At 36.2% G+C, this 22,710-nt stretch overlaps 1 protein-coding gene across 1 annotated transcript in view; it reads left to right on the top strand.

Annotated features, from left to right (window-relative positions):
• CALB1 (calbindin 1) overlaps positions 1-22,710 on the top strand; it is a 304,441-nt gene that overhangs the window by 64,981 nt on the left and 216,750 nt on the right. Inside the window, exon 3 of the mRNA XM_044065392.1 lies at positions 21,794-21,868. Coding sequence (XP_043921327.1) covers positions 21,794-21,868 — 75 coding nt within the window. The remainder of the gene's footprint in view (positions 1-21,793; positions 21,869-22,710) is intronic.

Here is a 22,710-nt window from a genome sequence, read left to right as displayed (position 1 = left end):
ATAAATGTACACACAGTGTTATACATGCATGCATTGATGCATACACACGCACACACACACATATATAAATATATATATATATATATATATATATATATATATATATATATATATATATATATATGGGAGCCCTTCATTGGTTTGAACTTTCAAATGTTCGAAACTCATATGGCTGACACCATATGAGTAAACGTTTGAAAGGCTGACAAATGATAGCAGAGATCCCGCTACAGTGCGGGACTGGGAGATTACCCTTTTCTACAGAAAAAATGCACCAATAGGACCATGGAAAACTCTTTTTAATGAATAAAAGCAAATACAAGACCAGTATACAGTCCAAATACACAGTGTTTCATGTTGAACGCTTTCATCAATGAATTAACTTCATCAGAACAAACTGAACCTCACCCCTAAAACATTTAAATACTCCTTCTTAACAAGCAGTCAATCAGTATTCCTAAGTAATGCTCAGCTCACATCCACTTTTTAAAGAAACATGAACCCATTCAACCATAATGAACAAACACTTAATAAAATCAATACACTGATTTAAAAGTTTTCTTGCGTAATATTACAATACAGATGACTATATCAACAAGATGCAGGAAATGCTATTTGATGAACAGAGTTATATCCCAGTATCTAGAAACCAAATAAATACTGCATACCAGAGGATAGACAGCTACTTGGAGGGATATCTATTAGAACAGAGAATTCCTATAGAAGTAAATAATTTCTTGATCAATATCCACCCAAAAATTCCTGCTTTTTTCGGTATACCGAAAATTCACAAGAGCATTGCCCCCCCCTTTTTAGGCCCATTGTAGCGGCTTGTTGGTCAAAAACTCACAATTTAGCAGTTTTGGTGGACAAGACTTGTTAACATGTTTTGGATGGGATATCCCACATTTTAAAAGATTCTTCGTTTTTTCGAGGCCAGTTAAAACAGGAACTGTGGTCCGAAGAAGTCATATTTTTGACCACTGATGTCCAAGATTTGTTTACTTGTATACCTAGAACAGAGGGGATGGAACATTTTGAAGTTACCCTTTCTAGATGTTCCAACTTGGACCCTGGACGACTCCAACTTGTATGTGAAATTATGGCACACGTGTTAGACAACAATTACTTGTTTTTTGAAGGGGAGTACTATCAGCAAACTAGGGGAGTCGCTATGGGGGTGGCTTATGCCCCCCTATATGCGAACATAGTTTTGCTAGGGTGGGAACTGCAACATGTCTTCAACAGCAGACACCATGGGTACATTATTACATATTTGAGATTCCTGGATGATATTTTTATTCTATGGAAGGGGAAACAGGAGGATATTCCACAGTTCACTGACTACATTAACAACAGCACAAACATTTTGAGATTTACATATGAGACCCAAGATCTTGAAATTAGTTATTTAGATGTAAAGGTCTCCAAAATTCCTGGTGGCTTTAAATCTAATGTGTACCGCAAGCCTACCTTTTGCAATAGCTACTTGCATTTTCACAGTCATCATCCTCAAAAACAGAAAAAAAAGCATAGTGAAAGGTCAGGCAATTAGGGTAGCCAGGATGACTTCAGAAAGGGAAAACACTATTGTAGGGCTAGAGCTGGTGAGGAACATGTTCCTCAAAAGAAGATATCCACCCCATTTCATTGAACCCATCACTAAAGAATTTCTGATGAATGGGGAAAGAAATGCAAACACCTTTTGAGTTGTGGTGACATCAGAATACGATCCAGTGAAGAATACTTTAAGGGTGGGTCAGACAATGGTTGCAGAGAACTTGGAACTGATACTATCTCGGGCATGCAGGCGAACAACTATAGTAAGGCATTCATTATTCAACACAGTCCCTTTTCTAATAGGATTAAACATATTCTAAATGAAAATTGGGGAATATTTAAAATGAATATTGAAATATATAGGAAGGTGGGTGAAAAACCCATATTTTTCACAAAAGTGGGTAAAAATATCAAAGTAAACTTTGAAAATCACTTAGTGGGGCAGGGTCACATTAAGGAAAGTACTAAGCCATGTGGCTGATGTTCTCAATGTGGATTCATACTGCAGGTTCCTTCCTTAACATTGAACAACAGTTTAAATAGTGTTCTGCACTTTAGAAAAGGCAGTTGCTACACAAACAGGATAGTGTATATTGCACTTTGTAACACCTGCCCAGGGTTTTACACTGGAAAAACTGAGATTGCTTTAAAATGCAGAATTTACAAACATTTTTATGAAATAAAAAATAAAAAGGAGGCTAATGCTCTTTACAGACACAGCATAAACTGTGGGGGATACACAGGCTTTAAATTTGGAATAATAGATACAGTCAACATTGATGTGAGGGGGGCGTGACTGGAAGAACCTCTTGAGCAAGACAGAACTCGTGGCAGCTTAGGTTAGCTGCTAATTTATCTCCAGGTCTCAATGACCATTTATGTATTTACTCAGTACTCAAGGAAAAAGCTAATAAGATAACATAATATATTTGAATTTACAAATAATCATGTATTTTACATGGAAAATGTTTTAATATTTTACTTACGTGTATAAAGAGGGTGAAATAGTAAAGAAAGTGTTTATTTAATAGAGACAAAGTTTTTTGGGGTTTAATATTACCCAAGAAAAAATTTTAAATCAGTGTACTGATTTTAGTAAGTGTTTGTTCAGTATGGTTGAATGGGTTCATGTTTCTTTAAAAAGTGAATGTGAGCTGAGCATTCCTTAGGAATACTGATTGACTGCTTGTTAAGAAAGAGTATTTAAATGTTTTGGGGGTGAGGTTCAGTTTGTTCTGATGAAGTCAATTAATTGATGAAAGCACTCAACATGAAACACTTTGTATTTGGACTGTATACTGGTCTTTTATTTGCTTTTATTCATTAAAATGAGTTTTCCATGGTCCTTCTGGTGCATTTTTTCATGGTTTTGGTCTGTTGAGCACCAACACACCTTCATTTGGTTTTAGATTCCCCTTTTCTACACTGTAGTGTGATCTCGGAGTGATAATATTTAAGTAGCAGGGGGTGTGGGGGGTGCAGGGGGGCTTGCCCCCCTGCATAACACAGTTTTACTGTTTACAGGTAGGTAAATGGTGCTATTTCAGGATGTTGGTCTTTCGGAATGTTGATCATATGGTGTCGGCATTCTGAATGGTCGACATTCTGAAGTAGATCCATATATACATATATATATATATATATATATATATATATATATATATATATATATATATTAAAGATATTTAGAATACATGCACTGACGTAATACCAAACAGCTACAATATCAAAATGTTATATCACAGGGTGTTTCAGTAGAAAAAAAAATGTAAATGGTTTGATTTTTTCAGAAATTCACAGTATTATTGATTGATATAATCCATAATAATGCCAACATATATTTAGTAACACTGCCTGAAGCAATAATTATTATTTGTCTTTATATGGTTCCAAGGGCAAGCTTTCTAATCTCATTTCTGTGTTTCCTGTGATATCTGTTTACATGTAGGAGAAAAAAAAACAGCGCTTATAAAGCACTTTCAGTTGGGCTTTTTGTCAGCCTTGGGAGATGAAGCATATTCTTCAAACAAAAGTTATTGAAATAACCAAAATAGTTCACATATTTGCTTCCTCAGCAGTTTACAAAACTCAGGTTGCTCCTTTCCTAAATAACATCCATTTGCAAGTTAAAACAGCCCATAGTTTTATATTAGGAAGGAAAGTGACTTTAGCTCTCACTGACATAAAATTGTTCTACTCTGTGTGCTAATAAGATCAGTTGCCTCAAAACCCTTGGAGATAAATTCTAGAATATCTTGTCTGCTCTGTCTTCTTGTCAGTTGCCCAAACATTCCTTACAAGAGCCAGCAGTTTTCCAATTTCCATAACAAACTTCTGTTTGCACCCACAAAGCATGAATGCTGCCCTTTTGCATAGCAGGATGCAGCATAGATATATAAACCACATTTAGTGAACACATGCAGTAACCTTATCCCCATACTACATATGGTAAGAATAAAGTTTAACAGCATATGTCTCCAAAAAGGGACTTTCAAAGGTCTATTAATAGCAGTTTCCAAAAGTGGCCCTTTATAAATGTGAGGTATTTAATTTATAATATGCACAGAAAACTAAGGAGGAAGATTAGGATCAGGTCTTGTGGGACTAGCTGGAAAGCTGATATAAGTGCCCCACCTATTACATCAGTAAGGAAGGGGCCAACATCCTTATTAATCTTTAATTAAATTTATTGTACTTACGTATTATCGCAACCAGATTTTCGCGGTTGCGAAATTCGTTTCATGGAATCAAAACGAGTGCAGGAAACACAGTAAAGTGTTGTTTTAAGTCTTTATTGATAAAGAATAACTTTTGATTATCTTCAGGAAGAAAACACATTTGAAAAATTTCTCTTCCTGTTATGGGTGCATTAAAAACGCGCAATGAAATTGGCATGGTTACTCTCTTATTGACGAAAGATTTTTTTTCAGTATGAGGAAGGAATCCTGAGACGGAAAACACAGGCACAGGAATCATGCTCTTGGTAAACAGTTTTTCTCACAATTTGTAAACATCTTTGAAAATAACCCTTTCAATGAGAGAGTTGTAATAAGTAATGGTTTTTAAAAGGGAGACCGGATTATGTGGACAGCCGATTCTGGGGGGCGTTTTTCACAGAAGAAGTTCGCAGTACCGGTTTTGTTTTGTTTAGTTTAGGGATGGTGGCATGTTCTGATAAATACATATTGTACTTCACACAGATTATTGCTTTTCTTAGTGCTGTAACGTTGTGGAGTGCTCATTCGCTGGTTTGGTCTTTCTGTGTGGTGGTAAATTGTCAGCAATGACAATTCGTAGTGCAATATGCAACTTGCAATAAGTGAGATGCTGGCAGTAAACTGCGTACATAAAAACAGGACATCTTTCAATTTGTATTGATAACAATGCACCAAACAAAGTAAAGTGCTAAAGAGAACACATTATATTGCTTTTTTACAACATTCGCAAACTGATTCAATGAGCGGGAAGCAAACGGTTTTCCTGCGAAAATCTGGTTGCGATAATACGTAAGTACCAAATTTATTACATTAAGTTTCAATGGCCATCTTAAATCTGTATTCATTGCTAATAGGAACTCAAATAATAGGAAAATAATAAGGTCATAGGTTTATAGGTTGTTACTAGGCTAATGACCACCAGGACCTTTACAAGTCTAACGGCACATCCCCATACCATTCGGTTCCAAAATATCACGGGCATCTATATAGGGATGTTAGTAGAGAAGTAACTAAGGATTTGTAAGGTTTTGTAATGGGGTGCTGTTGGTTAGGATAATGCTTTTCTTATTGATGGCCTCTGTCTATAAGGGACATGGGGGCCAGACCGGGGGATACATTTATGAGTTTCCATCCACTTTTCTAGGTTTTCTTTGAATAGAGTAAGGGATGAACTCTGTTTTACATACTGCAGGGATTCTTTGCAGCACATATCTGTCTCTCCAGCATATTCTGTTTAAGTCACAAGCAAACTTCAGATCTCTGGATCTAGTATTTCTGGTGCTTTTTGTGCATCAGGGTCTGAGGAATCCATGTGAGCCAGGTAAAGATCCCCACTCAGCAGCCTGCAGGAGACTGAATGCAGAGACAGAGCCTTTAGGAGATCAGTGTAAGACAGGGTATTCAAGCCCTGAATTCTCCTGGTGAAAAACATTTGTGGGTGTTCCAACTGTTGCAAGTGGCTCATTAGATACATGCCAAAGGTCGGCATTATATTCAATGATAGGTTTGATAAAGGCCGAGCAGAGTGGTACTATAACATACTTGGAACTGAAAGTCATACCCTTACCTATAAGCTGGGCAACATAGAATGATTTTCTTAATATCTTAGCTATATATTAGTCAAAGGCCAGATTGCTGTCTACATATGTACCCAGATCACCTACTACTGGGTCAAATCTTGGGGGTGTTTTATCGGTGACTGATTAATTTGAGTTGACAGTTTCCCAAAGGCATTATAATGCATTTGTTGGCATTGAGTTTTAGGCCACTTATTTGGCACCAGTCATTTGAAATAAAGATGTATGTGTTTTATACACATAACACACACACACACACACACACACACACACACACACACACACACACACACACACACACACACACACACACACACAGACACACACACACACACACACACACACACACACACACACACACACATGCACGTGCACACTCACACACACACACACACACACACACACACACACACACACACACACACATCTATATCTATATCCATATCTATATCTATATATTTATATCTACTGTATATCTATCTATATAGACAAAGTAAGTAGCTACACTGCAGGATTTTCTAAAGATTCTCATTTTGCATCCCTCTGACCAATGGCAGACCCTCCCTCATACTCTTCCTAAGATATCAAAACTGCAACTCCAATCCAAGAGCTGTTAATCAATTATTCAAAGAACTGGTTCTACCTCTCAACCAGCGTATGCGGACGTAGGAAGATTATTTATTTAATTGTTTGTTTGCTTGTTTGTTTGTATGTTTGTTTGTTTGTTTTGTTATCCTGAATGTTGAAGAAATTTGCTATGGCATTTGCTGTGTTTGCTTAAAAGAAATTTACAAGCGCTGTAAAAAAAATCTGTCCTTGAATTTGTGTTATAAGATTTTTTAACTGAGGCACACATGCATTCCTATATTAGTTTTTTCTAATTATGTTTCATTGCTACCCTTTGATTCACTATATTGCAGCATACTAACTCTTCATTGTGTGGAAAACTAATACTTTCTATAAATCTGATGCAGTTCCAGAAAATGTAGCTTACAAGTGGATCAATATACAAAAATATGTGCTCAACTATTAGGTTTGCTGTCTTTTTAAATGTCCAAAGTTGGACAGTCTTACTGAAACATGTGATTGTGCTGGAAAAACTATGCCATCATCAAATAAAACAAAATTATTTTCCCGTTATTACCAAAATAAAGACTCTGTGATGTGCCATGTTGGCAGTTTATTCTGCTTTGCATGGTATTAAGATGACTTAAATGTAGTATCATAGCTTTCTGGGACAGTTAGATAAAAGGCAGAAAATATTTTTCTTGTAAAACATCAAAACATTTGCTATGGTACCATTTTTTTCACGTCCCCACCCCGTGCAGGACAGAACTGCTCAGATCAGGATGGCTCTGCAGAAAGATGAGTTATTATGGCAGCAACTAGGTGCACAGATACTGTTTCTCTTCTGTTCTACAATAAAGGGAGAGTTTCATAACATTCTGCCTGCTTTTTTTATAATAGCAGCTGCTGACCTGCTGATGTTGGCAAGACTGATTGCCTATGCAAGATTGTCGGCAGTACCTGGCAGGTAAACCTACAGATTTTCCTATGTCTATGGTATGTCATGTAGGCAGAAACAATTCCTCTGTAAAGTACATAAGAAGATAAGCTTAAAAGAAGGGGGATGGTTGCCTTCCTTTGATTCCAAGGCAAAGACATGAAAGTTTTATAAAGTACAGGTGGTTTTCTGGTACCTAATCAATGCTGGAACAATACTGTACTGAAAAAGAAATCCTAAGGGTTGAGTTAAACTGTAAGAGATGGTGGGATTTTCCTTTAAGAGGAACTGAGTGTTTCATTGGCAATTAAGCACAACTGTTACTGAAAGATGTACAAAATGAAGAGGCTGTGTAGCCCAAGTCAGAAGTCAGAGAAAAACAAGGGAAATCTGAAGTTAAGAGAGAACTAGAAGCCCAGAGCATCAAGCTATAGAACAGACATTTTTTTCCAAGTACTATTTCCAATTTAAAACATAGTATACCATTGCTTGGAGATAAGCAGAACCAGAGACTTCATGTTTATTTTATGTGTATTCATTACCCAGGTTTCTTCAAGGTACTGAATATTACTTTTGTTATATTTTCTGTCAAGACTACAGACACCATTTCGTATTTTGGCAAAGTCAGCCTTTCGGTTAAGCAAAGTAAACTAGGCCTGTTGTATACGAAATAATGACTTCTTGTGATAGCATTGTTTTTCAGTAACCTGCGGGGCATTTTTTTGTCCATCTGTAAAGATACAGCCTTTATTCTCAACAGAACCATGGTGTGGCATGTAACTATATATATATATATATATATATATATATATATATATATATATACACATATATGTATGTATATATATATATATATATATATATATATATATATATATATATATATATATATATATATATATACATATATATATATATATATATATATATACATATAGATATATATATATATATATATATATATAGATATATATATATATAGATATATATATATATAGATATATATATAGTCAAAATATGCTTTGTAAGTAGCTGAACAGAACAGCTGATTGGTTGAAAATGAATTAATATTTGTCAAATATGATGAGTCATAAGTTTATAAAAGTGCAATACTGTTTCTAATTGTAGCAAAGAAGAAATGCAGGAGAGAATTTCACTGACAGAAAACAAAGGTGGCAGCTATCTTATTTCCAAGAAATTCTTGAACACTCCTGGTCTATTTTCAGATATAATTACCATTTTGAAGAAAAGGCCCAATCCACATCTTCCGAATTCTCATTCCTTACCTAGGTCACTCATTACACTTTCTCAGGGACAAATGTGCACTAGACCTATCATTACAATATCACCCCATATAGCCAGTCACATTTCTGACATTCCACCCTTACAATTACTGTAGATGATACTAGGTTTCTCAGATTAAGAATCTATAGTGATTATGGAAGCTCTATGTCTGATAGCCTTCACTCCAGATACCTCAGTTTTTACATTGACTTCCTGATAACCCATAATCTACATCTAAAACACCATCATCTCCAGTAAATGCATACATAAGACCTGTAAAGATTTTAACAGCACATACATTCCTAAAAAGATGAAAACACTGACGTTGAAAATTATAGGCCTATTTCTCTGTTTCTCAGATTCTCCAAAGCCCTCAAATAACTTGTAGGAGACCACAAAATGAATAATTTGATTAACTGTAAAATACTGTTGAAATGTTAGCAATGGTTCAGAATCAAAATATATCACTGTTACCACTATCTAATATCCCTGCTGCCTTTATATTCAGATCATGAGATACGTTTTGACAACAGCACAGATTTTTTTCTTCTTAACAGTGAGTTAGCTTTTATTACATCAACTCCATATTAGAAGATTTGAAAAAAGAGATTTGCTGTTGGTTTACTGGCTGTTTAAGCCACTATACCCTTAGACTTACAACAGAGAGAAATCTTCTGTCTACTTATATTCCTTCAGACATCTCAAAAGGATTAATACTCAGTTCACCAGTATTCCACTCTTCCATTAAAACTTGAATTACACCTTATAGCCCCTACTCCATTTTTTCCATGAATGACCTAGCATTTACCCATACCGCTAACCTGATTATGAGCAAAAATAAATACATAAATAAATAACAAATATAAAATAAGTGAAAGAAATAATGGTTAAAGTTTATTTCATCAAAACCAAATACATGGTGTTTGGCATAAAAGCTGAGATTCGGATTGATTAACATGCATATTTCTGGAATTGAAGACTTTATAACTGTAAACCTTCTTATTAAGGTCTTCTTTAAGTACCTCATCCACTGCTTGGCCTGTTTCTGACATTTAAAAAAACACCTTCATTTTCTGAATAACAAGCTGTCAGCACAAAATAGCATCTGTTATACACTGAGCAGATTACTTGTTCCTGACATTTAATAAATCTTTGATGCAGAGAATTTAATGCCCCAGACTCATTGTTCCCTCTTCAAGTACATATAACTCACTGTTGCTGATAATACAAAAGAGAACATTCAGATTCATTCCCCAAGCTTGAGTACTTTCTTCCTTATGAATTCAAATTGGTTTAAAATTGAAAAGTAAGCATTACTTTAACTAGATAAACTTATAGAACTCATATGTTGGGTCATTGCCCTCCACTCTGATCATCTGTAGATGCCAACACCCATATCACCAGAAAAACAGACAATAAAACTTGTGCCATGTTCTTTGTGACTGCTCTTTGTAATATCCTAGCCAGAGTGATTTTTCCATTTCTCAAGGAAAATACATGGACATTTCAGTTTAGACTCCCTGTAAACTGGAAACACATGACATGTGCATGAAATTCAGCATTCTTTCACCATAACTGTAATTTCTTCTTAAATGTATTGGTTCTAATTCTGACAGTTTGCTTTATTGACTCTTCTGTATTTAGAAGCTGTTGTAATTGTGCACATAAATAGATGCTCTAAAAATTGTACCGGATATATGGTAATGACTAGAAAGTACACTTAATAATTACATGTGGAATTATTGGAATTTCAACTAATAAAAATTAAATTTCACTTTCTTACGAATCATAAACCAGTGTTCCTGCCTACGACCAGAAGTCAGGAGAATTCCAGATTTCAGAGTTCACACATATATTGCTGAATTTCTTGACTGACAGAAAGATTTAAACATATGATACAATCTGGTAACTTCATAAAATGCTTTATTCACAATAAGGTTACATGGACACCACTCCCAACTACAAATATAACCTCTTATATGCTGTTTCTTGTAGCAAGTGTTCATCTTAGGCTGGTGTGGTACATAGCCATCAATTTGCTAACTGTTAGTATCATCCTGTCTGGAGATAAACTGGTTCTGGACTTTAAAATACAATGTTATATAATTATAATTATGATAAATGCTAAATAGATGTTAGCAGTTCCATATACAGTTCCACTTGTGTTTCATTCTATTGTATAATCTTGTAGGGAGTCGTGCATAAAAGGGTCCTTGTTGGCCCACCCAGTTTATTAAAATAATGAACAAATAAACATAATGTGTAAATAAACATAAAATAAATTGTTAACTGCCTGATGAATAGCTATGACACAAAAACACTAGTTACAAAAAAGATGTGTCATGCTATAAAGGCCAACTGACTTCAGAAAATGGTATAAAACATTTGGCACAACTTTGAATTTCAGCCCCAAATCCACAAGTAGCATTCTGGTGAAAGAGGATGTGAATGGTACTGTTCTGCAGTTTAACATGTTCTTAGGTTCATAGGTAAGTACTAGGCTAGCTGCCTCTGTGGGCTATTTTAAGCCTAGCCAGCTTCATTTTTTGTGCTCAAAATAACTATCCCATTTCGTTATAGACTGGCTTTATGTATCCCATGGTAGATAATTATATATTACCCATACTGAGAATAACTGGGATCATACCATAGATAATTTGAGGGGACCCATGCATGGGATAAAGCATTTATGAGCTGCCTCTGTCCATTAGTAGTACACGGGGCAAGCCTGGGGCACATTTTCTGTTTTCCATCCATAGATCTAACTTGCTTTTGAACATCAACAGGGATGAACTTTGTTTTATGTGGATGGGAGTCTTTCCAGAGCAGTAGTATCCTCTGTGAGTTATACCTGTCTCTCTAAACCATTCTGTTGATATTGCAGAAGAGGTTTAGATCCCTAGACCAAGTATTCCTGATGCCATTTGACTTGCTTATTTGCAGTAAGTCCATCAGTAATGTTTCCCCACCTGAGGCCAAGGATTTAAATGTGTTTACCAGCTAAAGGGCTTCTTGGTTTTGCATTTGCAAGTCCAATTTTCCATGGAGGATTACTGTACAGTGATACAGTTCATTCACAGATTCATACTATAAACTGACTTATTAAGGTACAAGCTAGTTCATTCACAGATTTGTACTATAAACCTACTTATTAAGATGCAAGCTAGATCATTCACAGATTCATACTACTTATTAAGGTACAAGATAGTTCATTCACAGATTCATACTATAAACCTACTTATTAAGGTGCGAGCTAGTTTATTCACAGATTCATACTATAAACCTACTTATTAAGGTGCCAGCTAGTTCATTCACAGCTTCATACTATAAACCTAATTATTAAGGTGTGAGCTAGTTCATTCACAGATTCATACTATAAACCTACTTATTAAGGTGAGAGCTAGTTCATTCACAGATTTGTACTATAACCCTACTTATTAAGGTGTGAGTTAGTTCATTCACAGATTCATACTATAAACCTAATTATTAAAGTGTGAGCTAGTTCATTCAAAGAGTCATAGTATAAACCTACTTATTAAGGTGCGAGCTAGTTCATTCACAGATTCATACTATAAATCTCCTTATTAATGTGTGAGCTAGTTCATTCAAAGAGTCATACTATATACCTACTTATTAAGATGCCAGCTAGTTCATTCACAGATTCATACTATAAACCTACTTATTAAGGTACCAGCTAATTAATTCACAGATTCATACTATAAGCCTCCTTATTAAGGTGTGAGCTAGTTCATTCACAGATTGGTATTATAAACCTACTTAATAAGGTGCGAGCTAGTTCATTCACAGATTCGTACTATAAACCTACTTATTGAGGTGCGAGCCAGTTCATTCACAGATTCGTACTATAATCCTACTTATTAAAGTGCCAGCTAGTTCATTCACAGATTGGTATTATAAACCTACTTAATAAGGTATGAGCTAGTTCATTCACAGATTTGTACTATAAATCTACTTATTAAGGTCCGAGCTAGTTCATTCACAGATTCATGCTATAAACCTACTTATTAAGGTGCCAGCTAATTAATTCACAGATTCATACTATAAACCTCCTTATTAAGGTGCAAGCTAGTTCATTCACATATTCTTACTATAAATCTGCTTATTAAGGTGCCAGATAGTTCATTCACAGATTCGTACTATAAACTTATTTATTAGGGTGCGAGCTAGTTCATTCACAGATTCGTACTATAAACCTACTTGGCAGCTAGTTCATTCATAGATTGGTATTATAAACCTACTTAATAAGGTACGAGCTAGTTCATTCACAGATTCGTACTATAAACCTACTTATTAAGGTGCAAGTTAGTTCATTCACTGATTCGTTCTATAAGCCTACTTATTAAGGTGCTAACTACTGATTGCTCTGATAACTTTCACAAGGTAAAGTACACCAGTAAGACTCTATGAAATTTGTAAAAGCCATGCTGGTATACAGAATATCATTGGTATTTATTCTTACAGGGGTCTGTGCCTAGAATTAATGCACCGTCAAAAATAGTTATTTCTAAAATTTGACAGTCTGGCTTTTTTTACAGTTAAACTGTGTGGGTTTTTTCAACTTGATATGGCCATGATTTTTTTATTTTATGTAAGAAAAAGTATGTATTCTAAAACAGCGCTCCTACAATGATCTTTTACTGTTATCCAAATGTGTCCCCTGCTCAGTATACTAGTCCACCTGGGCAAAGTAGTTCAAAGCTATAAACGTTCCTGACATAATATAATGGCTGACAATAAACTCAGGAGTAGAGTTACTAAGCAAACAAGGAGGATGAGAACCACAGCTATTGTAGGCTTTAAAATATGCAACCACTGATTTGGGAGGTACCAACATCTAGATTAAGGAAGGAAAGAAACTGGTAGAAGCTGTGACTGAAGCCAGCATAAGCAAATGTGAAGATCAACAGAAAAAATAAGATGTGTTTTTAACAATTTCCATTATGCTTTCAGTCTATTAAATAAATGCATGGAAACAAAGCTTCTATTTGTTTTTTATTATTTTTGTTTGTTTTTTCTGTGAATGTTACACAGGTGCATGGATGGAAATGCATATACCCATTTAAACATACACAGTAGTTCCCAATATAATGTATTTCATTCTGTTTTGGATCAATAGCTGGAAAGACAAATTAATTGATACGATATTCATACATTGTTACAGTCAAAAACCCACATGTATACATAGATATAAATGCAATTATATTTTGATTTGTTTTCTAGATAGTTAGTGGTACTTATGTGTGTAGACAACAGAACTTTGATATACTTTCACTGGTGCATATATGATATTTATAAATTAAGATATGTATAAATGCGGAAGTATTGGTTTGATTTGATGTATTTTCAGTCAAAATGCATTATTTTTCCATCCATTTCCATTTACAATTCCTCTCTTACAGATTCTTTTTGTGGGAGATAGCATTTCTATTGCTCTACTGGCCCTGAGATTATAGTTTTAATACACTAATTAGACAACTCTTTCCCTGTCACACAACCTTTCATCTGGGGGCTTTGAAACACTTTCATCAAAGTGGTATGTGTCTATGATACAGTACTGGCCATGCATCCTTAATGGAATATTATAGTGGTCATCCATCATTCCTCAGGTATATGGTACTAATCATTCATCCTTTTATGATATTGTCATTGCTGCACATCATTCTTTGGATGTATAGTACCAATCACCCATCCTTCTGAGGTATTGTAATGGTTGTCTATCATTATTTAGGTGTATAATATCAATTACCTATCCTTTTGAGGTATTGTAATGGTTATCTATCACTCTTTAGGTGTATAGTACCACAAATCTGTATTTCTTAGAGCATTGTAATGGTTGTCCATTATTGTTTGGATGCATTGTAATGGTTGTCCATCATTCTTCGGATGTATAGTACCACTCATCCATTCTTTAGGGGCATTGTAAGGGTCCTTTATCACTCTGTGTGTGTATGATACCAGTCATCCATCCTTAAAGGAATATTGTAATGGTCATCTGTAACTCTTTGTATGTTTGGTGCCAGACATCCATCATTATTGGGATAATGTAATGGTCATCTATAACTTTTTGGGTGTGTGCTACAAATCATCCATCCTTTTGGAGTATTATAATAAGCATCCATCATTCTTTGAGTGTATGGTGCCAGTCATCCATCATTATTGGAGTATTGTAATGGTCATCCTTCACTATTTCCGTGTATGGTACCAATCATCCATCTTTTTTGAGGTATTGTAATGGTCATTTGTCACTCTTTCTGTGTATGGCACCAATCACCCATCCTTGTGAGGTATTGTAATAGTCTTCATCACTATTTGGGTGTATGGTACCACTTATCCACCATTACTGGGGCATTGTAATGGTCATTCACCACTCCACATACATATAGACAGAGAGAGAGAGAGAGAGTGAAAGAGATTATGAAATAATTTGTGTGTGCATGTGTGTGTGTGTGTGTGTGTGTGTGTGTGTGTGTGTGTGTGTGTGTGTGTGTGTGTGTGTGTGTATGTGTGTGTGTATGTGTGTGTGTGTGTGTGCGCGCCCGCACGTGTATATTTAAAAAAACATCCTAGTAAACTAGCCATGCACGCATATATACATAGATACACACACTTCTGAGTCAGCTAAGAATGCACACCTATCTGCATGGATATATAAATATCCTAGTCAACTAGCCATGCAAAACTAACTTAAAATAATTCTACAGCAAATAATACAAATTGCAGGCAACAATTTTGTATCTGATTTAGAAAACTGTACTGTAATCTTAACTCTTACTCAAATTCTAGAGGTATAGTTATGGTGCAGATTAGAGCAATAACTTTTGCTGACAAATGGATAGAATGAGCTTACTGGAGCATATCCAGCATTTATAACCATGTGTTTGGAAGGAGAAGAACTTCAAAACTATCAGCTTCATGAAATGAATGCCCAAAGATGGTGGGATCTGACTGCCTAAGGATGAAACATCATATTGCATTAGTGCTATTTTTTAGCTTGAACTATGAGTCCTTGTTTTTGGAGTTATTTTACATCATGGTTTAATTTATTACATTTAAATTGCTGTTAATGTAATATGCTGTACGTTTCAATGTAGTTACACTGAGGGCATGTTTCATCCTGCCATAGTTTGCTTCAGCATGCTATTCTTATCCTGGAATGCTGCTGCTAGTGATGGATATTGCTGTGGGTTTGCACTTATGTCTGGGATGTTTTGCTGGACTTTGCTATTTGTTCCATTGTCTAATTTCTCCCAGGCCTTGTACCTGGTTGAACTGGTTGGAACCTGGGTATTAGACTGCTGACATGCCCATCTGAACTTGTTGACCAAGAACTATACTGGACATTCTAGGGATCTTAAATTTTTGTTCTGTGGTTTATGATGTAGTGGCATTAGCAAATTTGATGGTCCTGGAACATTGACCATTTTGGTCATTTATGTTTGCAGTACTTTGGGGCAGTTTGCATCCTGGATTTGTTATCTGGGACATTGTTTGGCTATGTTGTTAGCTGTTTTTTGTTAAAAGTGGCTCTCCTTTAATTATGTACTTTGTGTGCTCGCCTTTATATAGCTATTTATCATTTGTAATAGTTATTTTTTCTTTTTTATATATTATAAAACATTTGCTTCTCATTGATTGTGTTTAGTGTTAAAATAAAAAGTACTTTTATAAAACTGAAGTTGAAGTTGAATTGTATTATACATGAGCATTCATGCAATCTTTAATGCATTTCCATTAAGATTAAACAGCAGAAACATAGACAGCAAATTAAAGTCTCATTTTAAAAGAAGTGGTATCTCCTTGGACTTCTGATTTCACTTGCATCTCCTTGGCAATGCCCAATGATCTTCATTACATGCATGAAATATTTCACCTTCAGGTTATATCGGATACCTCATGCTGTTTGTAACTACAAGTGCAGCCAGATTAATTGAATGTACAACAGGACAACAAGGCAGCTTAAAAGAAAATTTGCAACAGAAAAAAGTAGTGCTGTATGGAAATAAGCTGCAAGCTAGATTTGTTTTTTACTTGACATACCTTTTTGCTGCCTTGGAAGCCTACCACATACATGCAATGTGTGCAAGTATTATTGCAAGTAAAAAAGGCAGTACGAAGGTAACATCCTAAAAAGTCTTATTTTTATCCTCATAGGTGCAGCATCTATACCTGCTATTAAAATTACTTGTTGAAAATTGTGTGTTGTGCTTAATTAAGTTAAAAATTCTAGCTAACCACATAAATAGTTGAAAAGAGTTAACTATAATGAAAAATTAAGCTCTGGCAATATAGGAAGGACATAGAATGTTTCTTTTTTATTTAAAAGGTAGCACCTTTAAATAGGAACAATACACACATTTAAATGGTTGTTAGCACATGAAAGTAAATGTGTCTTTTTCACTGGGCTGCTAAAGACTTAAGTGTTTTATAAACGTAACATGATTGGATTCACTGAGCTGTGTTATTGTGATTGCCATATAGTAGGCTTATGTTTATGCCATTTGGGTTGAGCAAGTATTGACTGCGTTGTCCAAATGTACAATTTTTCTAAATGTTCCTTTGCTTAGAAAATGTCTTACAGTATCAATATGTTGCCCAACTATCTTGAAACAAATCTGGCCATTGTCTAAAAGTGCTGCCTATGCTTTGAGGTTATATGGTTGCAAGTGTTACTTTAAAAAAAACAACATTCTGAGAGTTAGGCAGATTTACAAATAAGGTTCACTGCACATTATGAATATCCCAGATTTGGTGTCTTGTAAATGGATGGAAGATTAGTGTAATTCATGAAAGGGAATGCCATTAAAGCAATGCTGCATATGAAGATGTAGGAGCCATGTTCAGTGGATGGAACATTATTCATTACACCATCTTTCCCCAAAGCACAGCAATCCCACACTCTGATGCTGAGTTACAGGTGAGCAGCCCACAGATCAGGAACACTGTATGGTGCCATTTGAGTCAGCAGGTGTGCACCCCACTGATCAGGAGCACTACATGGTGCCATTTGAGTCAGCAGGTGTGCATCCCACAGATCAGGAGTGCTGCATGGTGCCAGCTGAGTCAGCAGGTGTGCATCCCACAGATCAGGAGCACTGCATAGTGCCAGCTGAGTCAGCAGGTGTGCACCCCACAGATCAGGAGTGCTGCATGGTGCCAGCTGAGTCAGCAGGTGTGCACCCCACAGATCAGGAGTGCTGCATGGTGCACAGCTGAGTCAGCAGGTGTGCACCTCACAGATCAGTAGTGCTGCATGGTGCACAGCTGAGTCCACAGGTGTGCACCCCACACATTAGGAGTACTGCATGGGGCCAGCTGAGTCAGCAGGTGTGCACCCCACCGGTCAGGAGTGCTGCATGTTGCAGAGCTGAGTCAGCAGAGGTATGCTCCACAGATCAGGAGTGCTGCATAGTGCTAGCTGAGTCAGCAGCTGTGCACCCCACAGATCAGGAGCACTACATGGTGCCAGCTGAGTCAGTAGGCATGCATGCCACAGGTTAGTAGTGCTGCACGGTGCCAGCTGAGTCAGCAGGTGTTTGCCCCACAGATCAGGAGCACTGCATGGTGCATAGTGCTTTGGGGATTTAGTCACAGAGCAGAGGGTACCCTGCCCAAGCATATATGCAACACTAACTAGTACAGGTGTGTTGTGTTTTTGTTTGCCTGAGTTGATATGAAGGTATAGATGGAGGGAAGGGGTTTACCAAGACTTAAATATATTGCAAGTGTGGCAAGACGGAGAAATGTTATGATGTTCCCTGTGCTGCCCAGTGCCAAACTCTGATATGTTTACAGAGGGTATGTGGAGGAGTGGGTAGGGAAAATGTGAATGGGCGAAATAACTGAGACACGTAGAACTGCAGTATACTGGCAACCACAGTATCTGACCATCTAGCAATCCAGATATGTGCGTATATGGAAAGGTGAAGCATACGTTCTGTGGGTGTCATAGGGAAGGGGGTGTTAGATTGGAAAGTAGTCTTGTGAGCATTGTGTGATGTTGTAAATGGATATACTTTTCCACACTCTGTTCATCCAACATCATGGTGGCTAATTTTTGTTACTCCTTTCAAATAATTCTAAACTGTTCTGTTTCGTGATTTATGTAGCTGAGGTTGCTGCTTGTCATTCATGCATTTGTACCACATGAGGCTGTGTATAACACACTTCCATGCCTAGTCCACATGTGCTCTGTAGAGATGGAGTGTAGGGACAGTGACTATTAAAGACAAAGGTATGACTCTGGAAATACAGTTTTATGGGGTGATTTTGCAAAGAATGTATACAGTTCTGCCACTGCATAGTCATACCACTACATACTGAAGTCCAGCTCTGGGGGAACGTCTATTACATGTGTTTGGGGTGACCTGGAATAATTAGCTGTCTAAGTAAAGGTGGGTATTACATGCATAATGTATATGGCCAGGATAGAATCACTGTTTGGGACTAACAAAGATGTGTGTCTAAGGCAACTGTGTGTTTATGTGTGGAGGGTGGTTACTGTAATGATAGGGTGTAATGTGTAAGTATGTATGTATGTATGTGTAAATATATATATATATATATATATATATACTGACCTGTAAATGTGCTGTTAAGATAAAGTACACACTATTCTGTAGGGCTTCTAGTAGTGGCCTTTATTTGCATACATACTCCATACTTGAGGTTATTCAGATACATTATCACACAAATGCATATATTCCTCAGTTATTTATCTTTTTTTTATGTTTTTGCTGTCCATCAAGCCTCCCCAGTCTGACACAAGCTCATGTCATAGCCATCCTTGGAGGCCATCATTTAGACAACCATGAGGTTCTTTGTCCTCCTGCTCACATCTAGTTCCTCTGACCCTTTTCTGTTATGATGCATACCCTCATCCCCTTGCTTATATACATATGGCTTGCCATCCCAGCCCGGGGCCCTACGGTGACTGATCATGCTTGTCCATAAGTCAGGAAATATACAATAGCCCCCAGAAGCTTCATACCATTTAAGGTGAGAACTACAAAGACGCTCTTCTGTATGGCCCTAACCCCACCAGTGGTGGTGATATGCAGACCTGCATCATCAGATGGACTACCAATACCCTTCTATCTATGCATGTAAGGTCCCTCCCATGCACACAGAAGGGTTACCATCACCAACTTGGTAGCCACAGTCTATTATTTCCAAAACCAGCACCTGCTATCCGTCCTTTGGGCCCCTGCCTAGTGATCAGGATCAGAAAGAAAGACAGTCAGGAGCCACCATTCCCTCCAACCAGGATGACATATAGCTATAACTGCACATTTCTCATCTTCCCTTCCCAAGTCACTAATCAAACATGGGTCATCTGGGATGTTCAGGGCTTTAACTGCATGTCTTGTGTGAATTGCATAGGGCTTTTTTCCCATATTTAAGCCCTAATCGCTGTAAAATATTTTTGTAAATACTGCCCAATGTCATTAGTCTGAGAGTACAGGGACACAAACAAGCAAAGCCCTCTGCATTTCTTATATGTTTCTTTTTTTACATCAGTAAGTTTAAGATATTTTGGTAAGCTTTTAAAAATGAGTAAAAATGCAATAGGGTAGCTACTCCTTCCTTTGTCATCAAGAGCACTACAGACACACTCTGAAGTCCTCTTAATATATCTGATGTGGCTGTAGTTCAAAACAAAGAGATGCTGTGACTGCCGCAGTCATGGAAGGCAAGCATCACCTTCAGTAAATAATTCTTTTGGCCAAATGTCAAATAAAGTATTTTGAAGTGGTATGATTTCAGCAAATCACTTTATCAGCATTTTTTCTGTTACACTTTGCAAATGTGCAGTTTGTGTGTCAAACCTTTTTAAACATGTTTTTCTGCTTCATTATTTAATAAAGGAGAGGCAGTAGTATATGACAAATGACTTGCCGTGCCATTTGTTTGGGGCATAAAGGTAAATGAGCTTGTGGTAAGGAATGATTAAAGAATGCCCATATTTTAATATTACTGAATAAGATTTCAGAATACTACTGCTAAACTGTGGTTTAGATAAAACTTCCACAGTATCCATGTGGCAAACTGAGAACTGGTATCCGTGCATCAGTTACTGTGAATGTGTTCACTTTACCAATGCCTGAACACTGCTGACAGAATAAACACATTTACACTATCTTTCTAGAAATTACAATCATTTGAAACATATCTGCTTGATCAAAATTGCCTTATTAATATACTTGCTGGATTCACTAGAGGCTGAACTGTGTTTCCCTGAAGCTTGGAAAGTGTATATTCATGCATTTATGGAAACAGCTCCTGCTGTGTAATAGTTAACTCAAAACTGCTGAACTGTATATTTATGCAGATGCCAAAGCACCCCCTACACACCCTAATGTGGGGCTTCTCTTCCACCTTCACTGGACTTCATTATTTGTAACCTCTAATCATACAATTTTGGAGAAACTGCAGGATGCATTTTTTTGTGTACATTTGTGTTTTCCTTCTTCACTGTGTTGCTGTAATTTTGAAATGACAATATTTCATTTTGGAAAATGTGGGAGGTAAATCCCCCATCTCATGCTTATTACGTGCAGTGGTCATGCCTCCCTGAAAAATCTATGTTAAGTTTGTTCACTTTCATAGTTATTTTTATGAAGCAAATATGTGGTATTCTATTCTCATTACTTTTCAATGACAGTTTATTTCTGTTTCAAGTATTCCCCTTTTCATGAAAAAAACATTCCAAATGAATTCTATTAATGTTCCTAGTAACTGTGATTCCTGCAAACACAGTATAACTACTTAAAATAACCTTCACCATCACTTTTCATGTTAGCAGTATTTTCACATTGAAAACAGGAGGGTGCAAACTGGCCTGACACAAGTAAGGAACTGGCACTGTTCTGTTAGGTACCAAATATGGAGTGCAAAATATACAGAAAGGATCAGTTCAAAGTAAATTAACAAAGCCTTAAGAAGATCATTCACTCACAGAGCATCCTAGTTACTACTCAACTTGCTGAAAACAAAAATAGCATGCTATTTTCAGTCCTAGAAAAATTAGGGTGTTAATCCACATCTGTGTTACTCTGTCACTTAATGAGCATTAACTTCCTCTTTATGCATTCACTGACTCAAATCACAATTGTATTATTGTTAATTTTCAGGAGTTATCTGGGGAAATGAAAGCCTTTGTTGAGAAGTACAAGCAAAATGCTGAGGGAAAAATAGGAATAATAGAGGTAAGATTTCTTTTTCTTCTACCAGACAAGTTTGGCACTGAATTTATACTATTATTTTTAAGTGAATAATATAATAATAGTTGAATACCCAGTACAAGGCATTGAAAATTAAACTGTGTTTACATACTTTGCAATTCTTTTCTGGGTTTTACTAATGTTTTCACTAGATTTCACTTTGAATTCCATATGGGACATAATATTTTTTTCTAAATACACTGCAGTGAGAATATATTACTTATTGGCTTTTTTATGTTCACTATGTCCTGGGGTGATAAATGATTTATTGCTTGTATGTTCTTGTAGCTCATTCCCAAAACACAGAAAACATCTAGCATTTTTGCTTACAATGATGGAAATTCAATAAACCTCGTCTGAATAAATGGCATTTCTTTCTATGGAATTTACAAATAAATGTCATTTATTCAGACGAGGTTTGTGACTGTGAAGCCAGGACAAAGACAGATTATTTTACTAATTTAAATGTCCACAAAGCAATAAGATTTGCACAGTTTGGCAGTCAGGTACTTTTAGTTTACCAGAGAAGGTAACCTCTGCACTGAGCAGGTCAAGATCATTTTGGTGGATATCTATGGAGTGTGGTAACTCTTCCCATGTACAAAGACCTATATTTTCTTCAGTATGTGAATAAGACTGTTCATATAAAGAAAAAAAAAAACTTTATTTTATTGCTGGGGCTAATGCAACTTTTCTATTAAAAATAAGTTACTTTCTAGACCATTATAAATTTTGTATATCCTTAGGCATACCCGTTGTATATTAAACAACAATGTAGTAGTTGCAATTTGTGTTATACCATATATGAAGGAGAGGGTATAATACTA

This window comes from Protopterus annectens, chromosome 3.part0 (assembly GCF_019279795.1).
Source record: "Protopterus annectens isolate FY-2018-M chromosome 3.part0, PAN1.0, whole genome shotgun sequence".
Taxonomy (NCBI): Eukaryota; Metazoa; Chordata; order Ceratodontiformes; family Protopteridae; genus Protopterus; species Protopterus annectens.
This window is presented reverse-complemented; position numbering and strand designations above follow the sequence as displayed.